At 36.9% G+C, this 13,403-nt stretch overlaps 1 protein-coding gene across 1 annotated transcript in view; it reads right to left on the reverse strand.

Annotated features, from left to right (window-relative positions):
- The window catches only part of LOC128235945 (cubilin-like), a 103,844-nt gene that overhangs the window by 63,617 nt on the left and 26,824 nt on the right, over positions 1-13,403 (reverse strand). The window contains exons 18-29 of the mRNA XM_052950732.1: positions 10,280-10,464; positions 8,706-8,868; positions 7,922-8,112; positions 7,567-7,723; positions 6,783-6,973; positions 6,330-6,525; positions 5,623-5,818; positions 4,915-5,045; positions 4,195-4,381; positions 2,988-3,122; positions 2,216-2,423; positions 1,702-1,855 (exon numbers count right to left, since the gene is read on the reverse strand). Coding sequence (XP_052806692.1) covers positions 1,702-1,855; positions 2,216-2,423; positions 2,988-3,122; positions 4,195-4,381; positions 4,915-5,045; positions 5,623-5,818; positions 6,330-6,525; positions 6,783-6,973; positions 7,567-7,723; positions 7,922-8,112; positions 8,706-8,868; positions 10,280-10,464 — 2,094 coding nt within the window. The remainder of the gene's footprint in view (positions 1-1,701; positions 1,856-2,215; positions 2,424-2,987; positions 3,123-4,194; positions 4,382-4,914; positions 5,046-5,622; positions 5,819-6,329; positions 6,526-6,782; positions 6,974-7,566; positions 7,724-7,921; positions 8,113-8,705; positions 8,869-10,279; positions 10,465-13,403) is intronic.

Consider the following 13,403-nt stretch of genomic DNA (forward strand, 5'->3'; position numbering starts at 1 on the left):
AATATGTACAAGGAATTTATGAGAATTGTTTACAAGAGGGCAATTATGGTCCTAATTCGCTCACCTTAGAAAAAGTTTTAAACCTTTGTTTTATGACAAGAATGAGTTTATTGGTTGATGGCAATGTAATAAGGGATTAAACTATGATCCAGTATTCTCCATTGTTGTAGTGGTTCAGGTCATCCAAACACGACATTGATTTTCAAAACTGCACACATGGATCAAATTATCATTGCTGTAGCTTCAAAAATAAGAAAGTAGGCAAAAAAGTCACAGTATAGCTCATCTGGGGACAACATTGATATTTGTTTTTAAAGCTATGCACAGGGTCAAAATTGCATCGTCTTAGCTTCAAAAATAAGAAAGAAGGTCAAAAGGGGTAGGGCCAGCTTTAACCCCAGGGGCATAATTTGAACAAACTTGGTAGAGGGCCATCATATGATACTACATAACAAATATCAAAGGTCTGGGCCATTTGGTTTGAGACAAGAACATCTTCAAAGATTTCCCTATATATGTCTATAGGAAACTTGTGAACACCAGGGGTGGCCAGTTTTGTTGCATTGGACATAATTTGAATTTGAACTGTATGATGCTAGATACAAAATTTCACGGGTCTGGGCCTAGCAGTTTCAGACAAGAAGATTTTCTAATTTTTTCTTATATAAGTCTTTAGGAAATTTGTGACCACTGGGGTGGGTCAGTTTTGACCATTTGAACAAACTTGATAGAAGACTACAGTATGTTGCTACATACAAAATATTAAAGTTCTGGGCATAGCAGTTTTAGACAAGAAGATATTCGAAGATTTCCCTTCTTTAAGTCCATAGGAAACTTGTTAACCCCAGAGCAAGGCCAGTTTTGTCCCCGGTGTTATAATTTGAACAAACTAAGTGGAGGACCACTGTATGATGCTTATTGTAACATACAAAATATCAAGGGTCTGAGCCTAGAGGTTTCAGACTAGAAGAATTTCTTTGTTTTCTTATATAGGTCTATGGGTAACTTGTGACCCTAGACCTCATAGTTTTCATCAAGAAGATTTTTTAAGTTTTCTTTTCTTTTGCCATGGCAACCAGATTTCTGAATTGAACTTATTTTTTTGAACAATTTTGAAAGAGCACCATCCAAGGAACATCCCTTTGAAGTTTCATCTTAATTAGTCAGGCAGTTTAGGAGGAGATGCTTTTGTATCAATTGTTGAAGGGCGATGGACGGATGACAGATGTATGTATGTATGCCGGCTGGTGGGCCATGGAAAAAGCTCATCCTGAGAACTACATGCTCAGGTGAGATAAAAAGAAATTCAACTTTTAACAGCTGTGAGGGTCGGAGCTTTGGACGTTGGGGCTCTCTATTACTCTGTTAAAGTCTGTCAGTACATATTGCAAACTGGAAGCATATACAAGAAATGGGCAATATTTAAAAGGAATTTCAGTGTTGTGGCTAGGAGGGTATACATATATACTTCACATTACAATGGCTTAAGTACAGTATCTTCCTAATAACACTTTCAGAAAATGAAGGTATTATTTTTAAACAGATAAATGGTATTTATACAATGTAAATTTCATTCAGGAGACACCAATTTTATTTCTGTCCTGTGCCCATTCTATTTATACCAGTATACAGAATCCTTCCATTGAAGAAATATTGTTCTAAATATCTGGCGATATTCAAAAATTGTATTTTTCAACTTACCGCTCACATAGAAGATATGAAAGCCTCTGCCCGACACTGAGTAGTCAGTCCTGTACTTGACCCAGAGTGCATTGCTGGAGGAAGTGACCGGGTCGGGAATTGTGGAGCCGCAAAAGAGACCAACAAGTCGACCATTGGAGTTTTGTTCTCTGACCTGAAAAGGGAATATAAAAACTTAATCATGATTTAACAAAGTGCAGAATTGTAGAGCTGCAGAATCAGTTCTGCTATGGAACATTCATTTGTTTCTTCCAACATATTGGTGAACAAATTGAAACGCTTGAACTCTATGTCATTATACCACTTAAAAACATGATAATTCTGTGTGAAAATTTATTGTTTTATCTTTTTCTTAACCATTTCACTTAAAAAAAAAATATTTCGAAATTTTCCATCAATTTTGCCCCAATACGGTAAACCTGTTTTGAAGCTGAGAATCAACTATTCATTTATTAATATAACACCTCAACATAATTTATATCTAACATTAAACATCCCTCAGCATTAAACATACCTCAACATAATCATATCTGCACTGCCTATTATTTTCAATATCAATGTCCACAAATGATAGCTGTATGAGACTCCCTCGTGAAGTAGTGATCGTGTAAATACACTCTGCATTGTGACCGTACGGCATCGGATAGTTTGGCGACACAAAACTGCCTGTGGACGTAACTAGATCAGCCCCACAACCAGTAGCCGTCGCATCATATACAAGCCTGAATAGAAAACAGCAATGCGAAAAGGCGTATAACTCTGACAAGAAGACAATTCGTATTATAATACAGTCAAAACTGGCTATGTCAAACTCTGTTATCTCAATGTTCTGTTTATGTCAAACTTTTTTAAACTGTCTTGGATCTAGTTATACACTTTTTGTTTTCCTGTGATATCAAATGTTCGTAATGTCGAAGTATTTTTTGAGGTCTGAACAACTTCGACATATCGAGTTTTGACTGTATTATTACTTCATTCACATTTATAAGTCACTAATCAACATCAATGAAAGTTTAAATGTCCGTTGAGAAATGGATGTAATTGATGTGTTTTGCTTATAACATTTTGCGTACAGATGGACAAAAGAAAGAAAATAGGATGACTAGCCCTAGAATGTGCAATCTTTTGTCCTTATGGAACATATTCATGCCCCCTTTTTTCCTAAGTCTTGACTGAATTTCCTATGCCGAGATCTCCCTTAAAAGTTGAAAAATCTAAAAAAAATAAAAATTTGACACTATCTCGGAGAGCCAGAGGGAATAACACTGCCTGGGGTGTGGACTTACCTGAATCCTGGAGCAGACAGTGATCCATCAGTGACCAATCGGACATACATCTTGTTACTATGGGAGACAATCACTCGGTCGATTGTTGTTCCACAATATCGACCTACCAGGGGGGAGCTTGCAAACCCCCCATTCCTTAAATGGGGTACAAAATCATAAAACATTGTTAATTAAACTATTCAAATCATAAATCATTCATATTAAACTGAAATATGTAGAGAAAATTGGGGGGAATCTAATGGGGAATGTTACTGCATAGATATACCTATAGCATTATACTGATATAACTCTTAATTATTTACCGAACAAATTCAGTCAAGGCCCACTTTGATAGTAGCACTAAAGACACTTTACACTATCCAAACATACTCTTTCATTACTTTGATAAATGGGAAAAAAAAGCAAGATCCCCACCTCAACAGTTGGGAAAAAAGAAAAAGTTGTTAAAAATTATCTCAAATTGCCACTGTCCACCTCCCCAACCCAACACCTCCATCCACCACCCTACCCCAACACCGCTGTCCATCTACCCGTTCCAACACCTTTGTCATTTCCCAACCAAACACCTCCATCCATCTCCCAACCCCAACACCACTGTCAACCTCCCAACCCCAACACCTCTGTCCTCCTCCCCACCCCAACACCTCCGTCCACCTTCCCACACCAACACCACTGTCCACCTCCCCATCCAACACCTACGTCCACCTCCCCACAAACACCTCCATCCACCTCTCCACCCCAACATCTCCGTCCACCTCCCCACCCAAACACCTCCATCAACCTTCCCACCCCAACACCTCAATCAACCTTCCCACCGTAACACCTCTGTCCACCTCTCCACCCAAACACCTCCCTCCACTTCCCAACCCAAACACCTCCCCTCCCCACCCCAACACCTCCGTCAACCTCCCCACCCCAACACCTCTATCAACCTTGCCATCAAACACCTCCGTCAACCTCCCCACCCCAACACCTCTGTCTACCTTCCCACCCAACAACTCTATCCACCTCCCCACCCAAACACCTCCTCCACCTCCCTACCCAAACACCTATGGCAACATCTCCAACCCGACACCTCTGTCCACCTGCCAACCCAAACACTTCCATTAACCTCCCACTCCAACAACTCCGTCAACTTCCACAAGCCGACACAACCGTCAACCTCCACAACTCAACACCACAGTCTAGGGCATGAATATGAGAGTACCTTATCTCCAGAAAATCAAAGTTGCATCGTGGGTGAGTCTCAAGACTAAACATTGTAAAGTTGAGCAGTATCTGGTTCCCCTCCGGAGCTGCTATCGTCCAGGTGCAGTCCCGTTGGTGCGGGTAGTTGCTGGGATAGTTCGGGCTTGTTATAATGCCAGTCGAGTCTGTCAAAGCTTGGCCGCATACTGGGGAATGTAAAGGTAGGTTTTGATAGTGTGCTCTGTCTAGTTTCTGCTAAAAATAGCTAAACTGCAGCAACTATTGTAACTATTGTTATCCCTGGATGTCATTAAAACCCCCACCATACCACCTGCTTGTAATAAGAAGTCTCACTAGGAGTAATGTTCACTCCATGAATGCCATATGTCGGTGAGAAGGCATCAATTAAGTTAATAATACTAAGTTCTACTTTATTATTATTTATAGAAATAAGGACTGTTATATAATTGATATAAGGCATGAAATTTTTTTTTTAAAGCATGGCACAGTTCTTAACTGAGTAGACTGTTAGGTTGACTGTAAAAAAAATACCATACACAAAATTAATGTTTCTTTTGCACAGTTGCACTTCTCCTCAACACAGTTAATATCTGTATGAAGTTCGAAGTCAATACCGAAAAGACAAGTTATGAAGAAAAGTACACTCTCCGCAATGTCGAAGGAATATGGACCGATGGACCAATGAGAGAAGGTGATTCCTCCAAATATTTCAACTTACATGTGGATGCATTCAGGGCAACATACGAAGCAGAAAATCCCTCGTGCGCGACGCTGGCATCAGATATCAGCTGGATCGTTAAAACGTTGTTTGTTGACGTTATCACTGGGGGCATGGCCGAACCGCAGTAGCTTTAAAACAATTACATTGTAATATTAAATGAAGAAGGAACTTTGATAGAATTAAACAGAATGTTTACAAATTGGATATTTACAACTACACTACAAAACCCCAGTAAATAAAATACAAAAGAAATATAAATATTTGCCGGAAATGAGGATTACTTTCATATAAATCCAGCATGTGTCAATCCATGGAAACAATGTGTAAGTCCAACGTAATCAAAACATGCATATCAAAAATACCCATCCATAGGCTGCTCAGCTGGGTTATCAAATCTTACAAGACTTATGTCATTTTCTATGTGAAATAACACCATGGTGAAGTAATCCTCTATTTTATAAATTTCATACTAAATTGATACATTTTGATCAGCATTATTTTAATGAGAATGACCATTTGTTGTAATCAGTTCTTAATAAAGCTTTACTGGTGCGAGTGTTCTCATGTAATAGGTGATCAGAACATTTCATTTGGATTTTAGCTATCATCACAATCAACTAAAATGAATGATAACGTTGTTTTTTTAAATTGGCTTTAAATATAAATATCAACACCTTATTTAATAGTCGATCTTTTAATTCTTACCTGCCCACCAGACTGTTATTAACTGCCGAGCTGTTATCGTACACAAGTACCGCATCAAATCGACACCTCGAGTGACTCTCCAGACTAAATAGGTGGAATGTCAGTCGAATAACTAGCCCAGGTGAGACCTGTATGTGCCATGTACAGTTGGCCCCGTGAGGGTAGACATTCGGGTGTCCGGGAGATTCAATCATTCCTGCAATTTTAAGAACAAATATAGAAGAAACACAAACTCGGACAAGAACTCTTTTTACCATATACAGTCTAAGCCTTGTGCGGTTCAGGGGATTCAATCATTCCTGCCAATTTAACTACAGAACAAATACAGTCAAGTCATAAACAAAGGTGAAACAACCTAAATGTGAAACACAGTAGTTGGCCCTACATTTCAAAAGGGGATGGTTATATCACCACTTAGTGTTTAGAACAAAATAGTATAAGTCAGTTCATAAACATGGATGAGCCCTACATGTACATATGCCACATGGAGTTGAAGGGCAGCTACGAAAACTTGAATACAAAAATAACAAGAACTATAGGTCTATAATAATTATACAAGTTCAAGTTGATCCTTATAATAGATTTTAGCGCTGTGCCAATTCATTCAATAATCCAATAAATACACTCAAATATTTATTCTCAGATTTAGATTAATCTAAGAAGCATATTGAATACAGCCCTGGATATATATTACGTTAATCACTAACCAGTGTCATCAGTAAGCATTCCACCACAGCCTCCTTCCTCGGTCACGTAGTGTGCCTCAAATCCAAGATTATGTATGGACCCATCTGTGATGAATTTTGCATACAGCAGATTGCCTGTTGATGTGATAGGGTCTGGAATCTGTGGTCCACAGAATGTGCCAATCACCGGCGAACTCACAGAACCTCCGTCACGAACCTATGGAGCAGATAAAAAACAATCTGTCAAATAACAAAAATTGAGGATGGAAAGGAAATAGAACACAGGCAATGGAGACTTCAAGGCTATGACAGTGACATCTCTCCATCACCACAGCTGATGAGTACTCCAAGCCTAGGACAATGACAACCAACAAAACCTCAAAGCCTACAACAACAATAATGACTCAAACACCGCAGTGGACGAGGTCTCAACACTGGATTTCTTTGTAGAAATATAAGCAAAATAACAGGTACCTCCAAATAGTCATAATCACATGACCCAGTAGAAGAGCCTCCCTCCACGTCAAATGTGGTAAAGGTCAATGTCACTCTCATACCATCTGGTTGGCTAATCAGATACTCGCATTCTCGGTTGCTGGGGTAATTCTGGGGATGATAGGGAGACCGTATAACGCCTGTCGGGGCAGTGAATGTCCCTCCACAGTCTGTTGAGGATAAAAGTTCCAAAAATAAAGTAAATTATGAATATTGAAAAGTTTGTGAGCTTTTTTTCTAGTTGTAGCTGTACAAACAAGTTAATCAATGACTTTTAAAAATATATCTAAAAAAATATTGTTAAACATCCATTTAAAATTATGAGGGTATATCACAATATTTAATAGAAGTAATACATATCAAAAGCTATGGGCAATAAAATCGGAAATATTCTTTTGTGTTAAATGACATTTGTTTTGCCCATTTTGAACGCATTTTAACATTTCCGGACAGACAAACCTGCAACATAAACCAAGATGTAAAGCCAGCAAGAAAGAAGTAGTATCACTTACATGTCATATTGACAGGGTGATATGATGATATAAACATAAAAATTACATCAATTGCAAATTGCAAACATTATTTGTTTTTATTTTCAAAATGATATATCCTGATGCATATGGTGATATGTTGATAAAATATCGTTACAATTGTATATAAAGAAAAATGCATTTTATTGCCTTTGTGTCATTTTTTGACATAACATAAAAAAAGATATTCTGATACCTGAATAAAAAGTTTTACTAAATAAATAATAACTTACAGACTTTCCATGTTGCTCTGAATCCTGCCCTAGTTACAGAGGAATCTGACACAAACTTGACATACAGAACATTGCCAGAGGTAGTCATGGGAACGGGCATGGAGTCCCCACAGAAACGTCCCATCAGCGCACCATTCTCATTACTTCCATCCCGCACCTGTAATTAAATTTGGATAATGTTATTTGACACAATGTAAGGGTAAGGGCTTGTTGTCTTTCCATATGGTGACTATCAGCATGCTTGTGTCAAGGGGGTTAATGGAGGTACACTATTACTTAACTTGTAAAGATACTTTTATTCATTTTTTTTTTTTTTTTTTCCCAGAAAGAATGTTCATTTTATCATGTAAACTACCTCAACATAGTCGTACTGGCAGTTGACATGCCCCTCCAGTTCCATATTGGTGAACATGAGAGTGATTCTGTCCTGGGAGTTTACTGTTACCAGCCACACACACTGGGCATCGTGGCTGTATGCGTTAGGGTAGTTCGGGGAAATCAGAATACCGCTCTCCGATGTAAACACACCTCCACATCCTGGGTCAGCTGAAAAAAGTGTTTAAGATGAGCCTAAAATGGACGTTTCAATTCATAAGGGAGAGGAAGAACACTTGTGTAATGTTATATTCTATTTACACAATGTTAATTTCTAGTTGTTAGCATTTTTAAGAATTTCTGATATTTGATTCTTCATTAAACATAATAAGTCCTCAATTACTTTCCAATTAAAGCCTGTAAGTACTTATGTCCATTAAGGGATTTACCCCGCCAGGTCATTTTCCTTGCTGATTCCTAATACAATTTGTAAAGGGAATATCCCACCAGGACTCATAATCTTTTCAGTCCATAAGGGTGAGTCTCCCACCAGGACTCCATTAAATATAATAAATAATCCATAAAGGGTACACATCCACCAGGACTCATTCACATTTCAGACTTCACATATACAATGAAAATCATGTCACATAATTATTTTATTCCTTCTAATTAACAACCCCTTGAATTATATCATGGGCTTGTGAGCTCTAAAATCACATTATTCACACAGTGTGTCTGCCATGCTAATCAGGCAAGACAAAACCTGTTACAAAATAACATATATTCATATCTGAAAATATTGAAGTATGTCTAAGACTCACAGGCCTGTGCTACATAAGTTATGTGGAAGCCCTGGTCAGTATTGCTGCTATCTGAATGGAACTTGATCCATGCTGTAGGGCCGGTGGTGGTGAGAGGGGGTTGGGTTGTGGTGTTACAGTACCGACTGAGCAGGCGGCTGGTGTCTAATCCTCCGTCTCGGATCTGTAAGGTAAAAATCACAGTTACAGCTTTTTCCAATGCTGTCAGGGCAATGGTGGTGAGATGGGTGGGCTCAAGGTGTTTCAGTTGCAAATTAAATGGCACTTTTAGTGAGAATTTTAAAGCAAGAGTGCTGTGAATCAGATGCCAATGAACATACGTATTTTTCAGTCGAACCAAGGGGCATAACTTGATAATAATTAAAAGTTAATAAAAGTTATTGGCTTTGCTAGACATGTGCCTATAGTATCTGGCAAAATGTTTACCAAGTTTCATCAGAAAATTTTTTGAGCTATGGCCAATGACAAAATTATTTAGCATGAATATGCCAACTATGTAGGGATGGCAACGAGTAGAAAAATTGGTACTCGAGTACTCGGACAATCTTTCGATCAAGTACTCGGGTACTGGATTATTCGGAAAAATTGAATTTGTTTTTGGGAAAGACAAGATCGTGTAATCATGTATCATTCATGACGTATATTGTGCGTTGGTCGTATTATTGGTCATTTAAGACTTTCATTATGTGCATTATGAGTTCATACAGAAAATTAAATAAAAGAAAAACAAATGATGTTACATGCTTTTAATGTTGTCTGTTACATTTCATTTTAATGATTTTATATATAAGTTTGCATTGCAAATTAGCGACAATATAGCTGGAAAGTTAAACCCGGGTTTTATTCAAGCGTCTAAAAAATCGAGATTTATAATGAACAACAATCAGAATTACAATGAACGAAAACTAATAGTATACATAAAAATAATGAAGGAAATACTTCGTACTGTATTATTGTTGTTTACCTCATTAATATTCATAATTCTTGATTTAAGATGTCAACCAATCAATTGTGATAATCATAGCAAAAATAGTTAAAATACGCCCATTAAGAAATCAATGCTCCTAACGGTCGCTACTCGTTCATTCGTTAACGTCCATTGTTCGGTGAAAGGTCTCTAATTGGTAAACAATAGAATTGTGTAGGTGAAAGTACCGCTTTCAAAACTTCGCTAATTGACATCAGCGCGAATTGGAAATAGGGGCCCTTTGTTGACAGTTTGAAACTCTCAACTAATTTATTAGGGTCAATTGTGTACACAGCAGGGATTAGAGGGACCGTAAATTGTCCTCTTGGCAACTAACCAGATCTGATACTTCATCTGTTAATCATGTTTTTGGTGATTTTTATAGATTTTTTTAATTGTTTTCGAGTACTAGAGTAGTGATTTGGTACTCTAGTACTCGGACGAGTGATCGAGTACTCGGGTACTCGTTGCCATCCCTACAACTATGACACCAATGACTCCAAAGCTATCGCAATACCTGGACCTATTTTGTTTGAAAAAACAACAACAGAAAAGTCAAAATTAAATATGATGAAGTAATTATTTCAAAAAACGACACAATCCCTACCTCAAGATAATCATATTCACAACTTGGATGTGTCTCCAGTGTGAGGGTCGCGAAGGAGAATAGAATCCTGTTCCCCGGCGAGACATTGACTGTCCACACACAGTCACGGTCATGTGGGTAGTTACCAGGGTAGCCAGGACTGGAGATGGCCCCATGGTTACTCCCCTCCAGGTTCCCTCCGCAAACTGTCAAATAATTGATAAGTATTAATAAATGTGACATCATTAGGAAAAATGAGTTCTTTCAAAGCTGAGTGACCTTCGCTCGTAAACCAAGATTTATTCAAGTTATCAGATTGAAAAAAAACTTGATGGCATGGTGAAGGGTTTTTAGCTAAAAAAGACATTTTATAATTTTATTAATAGCTATGATTGCCTTTAATATTTCAAAAGGAATAAGACTGTCACTTTTCCAATCACTGTATGAAACACCAAATCTACAAAAACTCAATTATTTGAAGGTAATAATCTTTAATTAAATGGAGAGACTAATTCAAATCAATAGAAGAGCTCTTCAAATCATTTCTTGCTATCCTTAGAAAATAATAGCTAGCAACAAATCATCAGTTTGAAGATGTCTCTAATACAAGTACCGTAATAAGGACAACAAATGAGTTGACGATATCTTCACTTCTCCCAATGCCTTCTTATCGTTAATTGATTTGAAGATAGCTTTCATTCCATTAATGAACTCTTTTATTCAATTGTTGAGAGCATTAATTTGCTAAAATTGAAACAATGCCATTATAAAATAAAACTAGACATTTGTTTTTTGGATACAACTCACCTTTATGTCACAATATCTCCACTAATTCAATCACTTTCCTAATATCCACAAGTATACAATTGTATATAAGAAACACTATTTTAAGTATATATTTAATACATAGGATCTTATTAAGAAATTATACAGACCACTGAGGGCCTCCTTGCATTATAGTGACCAGTCAGCCCACAACTGAAGCTGAGGCCTCCATTGAATGTTTGTGGTCTGACTGGGAGGTTACTACAAATGTTGTTAGGAGATTTGAAGTAGTCTGTTTATATTTATTGTATTATATCCCATTGTATAGCTTGGCACTTAAATAAGAAGTATGGAATGACATCTTATTTTGTATAACATGTTGATTTTAATACAGTGCAGTCTCCGTCGTAACTGGGTTTCCTGAAGCCTGGGACAAGTAAATACTGTTTCGGACAAGTCATAATTCCCAGGTGGTTGCCCGAACAGGCAAGTGCATTTTACCGAGATCTAAATCCCTCAGTTTTCATAATTTCTTCAGCAACAATTAAAAAATCCTGAATGAACGTTCTAAATATTGGCTTTTGTATCTTTACGCATGAATTGGTGACGTCACAGCATTCCGCATGCTCAGCACGTGTAGTATTCAATTTATAATTAGAAGCTTATTAATTAAATAATCAATTGATAGGCGTCTAAGCATCCGTCTGACACTTTAACGCTTATAAATTAAATACTTCTCTTGTTCATGTTTTTGTTTTGGTTACAAAATGATGAATTTAAAGCATTTTGAGGGTGCTCAGTCAAAAAAGCGTAAAAAAGCAAAATATAATACTAGTACATCAGGTACTGAAGACCTTGTTTTCACTTTGCTGTTATCCTAGGGAATAAATGAACACTACAATATGATTTTTGTTGGGTTTTTTTAAAATTAATTTGGGCAAGTAAAACTGTTTTGGGGCAAGTGGTTTTCTTCAATTACTTGCCCGAAATGACAAGTGCTGAAATATTTTTAAGGCAAAGACTGATACAGACGACTGTCTTATTTAGATTTTTTTGTCTTGTAAAATCTTCTCTGTGGTTAAACACAACTAGTTTTCAGGTGCCTTACATTTTATTTATAATATATTGTTAAAAGGCCCGCTTGCACTTATATAAGTAAAAAAGGGACATAATTATGTAAGGTATAATTGGTTTTAAGTAGCTTGTAAATATCTAAATATAGACTGTGGTAATTTGGATATTGATCAATCTATTTATATCTACAATGTACTGACTGAGCTGGTAGGTTTAAAACTGATTTAACCAGACCTGTCATATTGTACCAGCATAGTCGTGAGGTTACTTCGATATCAAAAACCTTTGAATGGCTTTACTGCAGGTTCAAATCCTGCGAACACCACTGACGCAAACTGACATATTTTTTTATAAACCAAACTGCATTTTGTATGTACTTATTCAGTATTTTGAGATCTATTTAACCTTTGGATCATTTATTTCATTCGAATTTCAAAATGTTTAAGTAATAGTTAAAACATATCTTCAGAGTGTTATAACTTACGTAACTGACATTTTTTCCCTAATTCCTTTTTTCGTATTTTTGGTATTGTCTGTTAATAATGCATCTACAGTAAAAACCTACATATCATTTCCAATCCCAGATGCTGCTTTTGTGCAAATATCTGCTTTTTTCTCTTTATTGTAAAAAAATACATTATGAGCACTTTTTATTTTTATTTTAATTATGTGCATTTCATGTTCAAAATATTTAGTGCAAAAAATAATGTAACTGTCAATGGAATAAAGTACTGAACAACTGGCCCATTATATGGTTGGAGATTTGATGAAAATCCCAACTTAAAAAATGTGTTAGAAATCACGTACATGTAAGTGCAATTGTGTAAGCTAAAAATTTAATCAATTGTGCATTTTTGTTTTTATCTATTAAAATTTGGTTATTTTGTTATTGTAACTTTTAACAAGTGAGAATGGCAAAGTGAGTGAGCCCTTCTTAGTATTTTTTATTTCAAACAACAATTGATCATTGACTTAGAATACAACAAGTTTTCTGAAGGCAGGGAAAGAAATTTGTGTCATGTCTTGTATGTTTGAAAACTGCAAATCTTAATGACTGAACATGGTATTTTACTGGAGCCCAATAGGTGCTTTCATTGGTTGGAAATGCAGTTTATGATCTAAGTTATAGTTTCAACATATTGTGTAAGATCTATCTAATGGACAAAGAATCATAGTGCAGAGCCCTTCGAAGTTGAGAGAGCCCTTCGAAGTCGAGAGAGCCCTTCGAGGTCCAGAGAGCCCTTCGAAGTCCAGAGAGCCCTTCGAAGTCGAGAGAGCCCTTCGAGGTCCAGAGAGCCCTTCGAAG

The sequence above is a fragment of the Mya arenaria genome, chromosome 5 (genome assembly GCF_026914265.1).
Source record: "Mya arenaria isolate MELC-2E11 chromosome 5, ASM2691426v1".
In the NCBI taxonomy this organism is placed as follows: Eukaryota; Metazoa; Mollusca; class Bivalvia; order Myida; family Myidae; genus Mya; species Mya arenaria.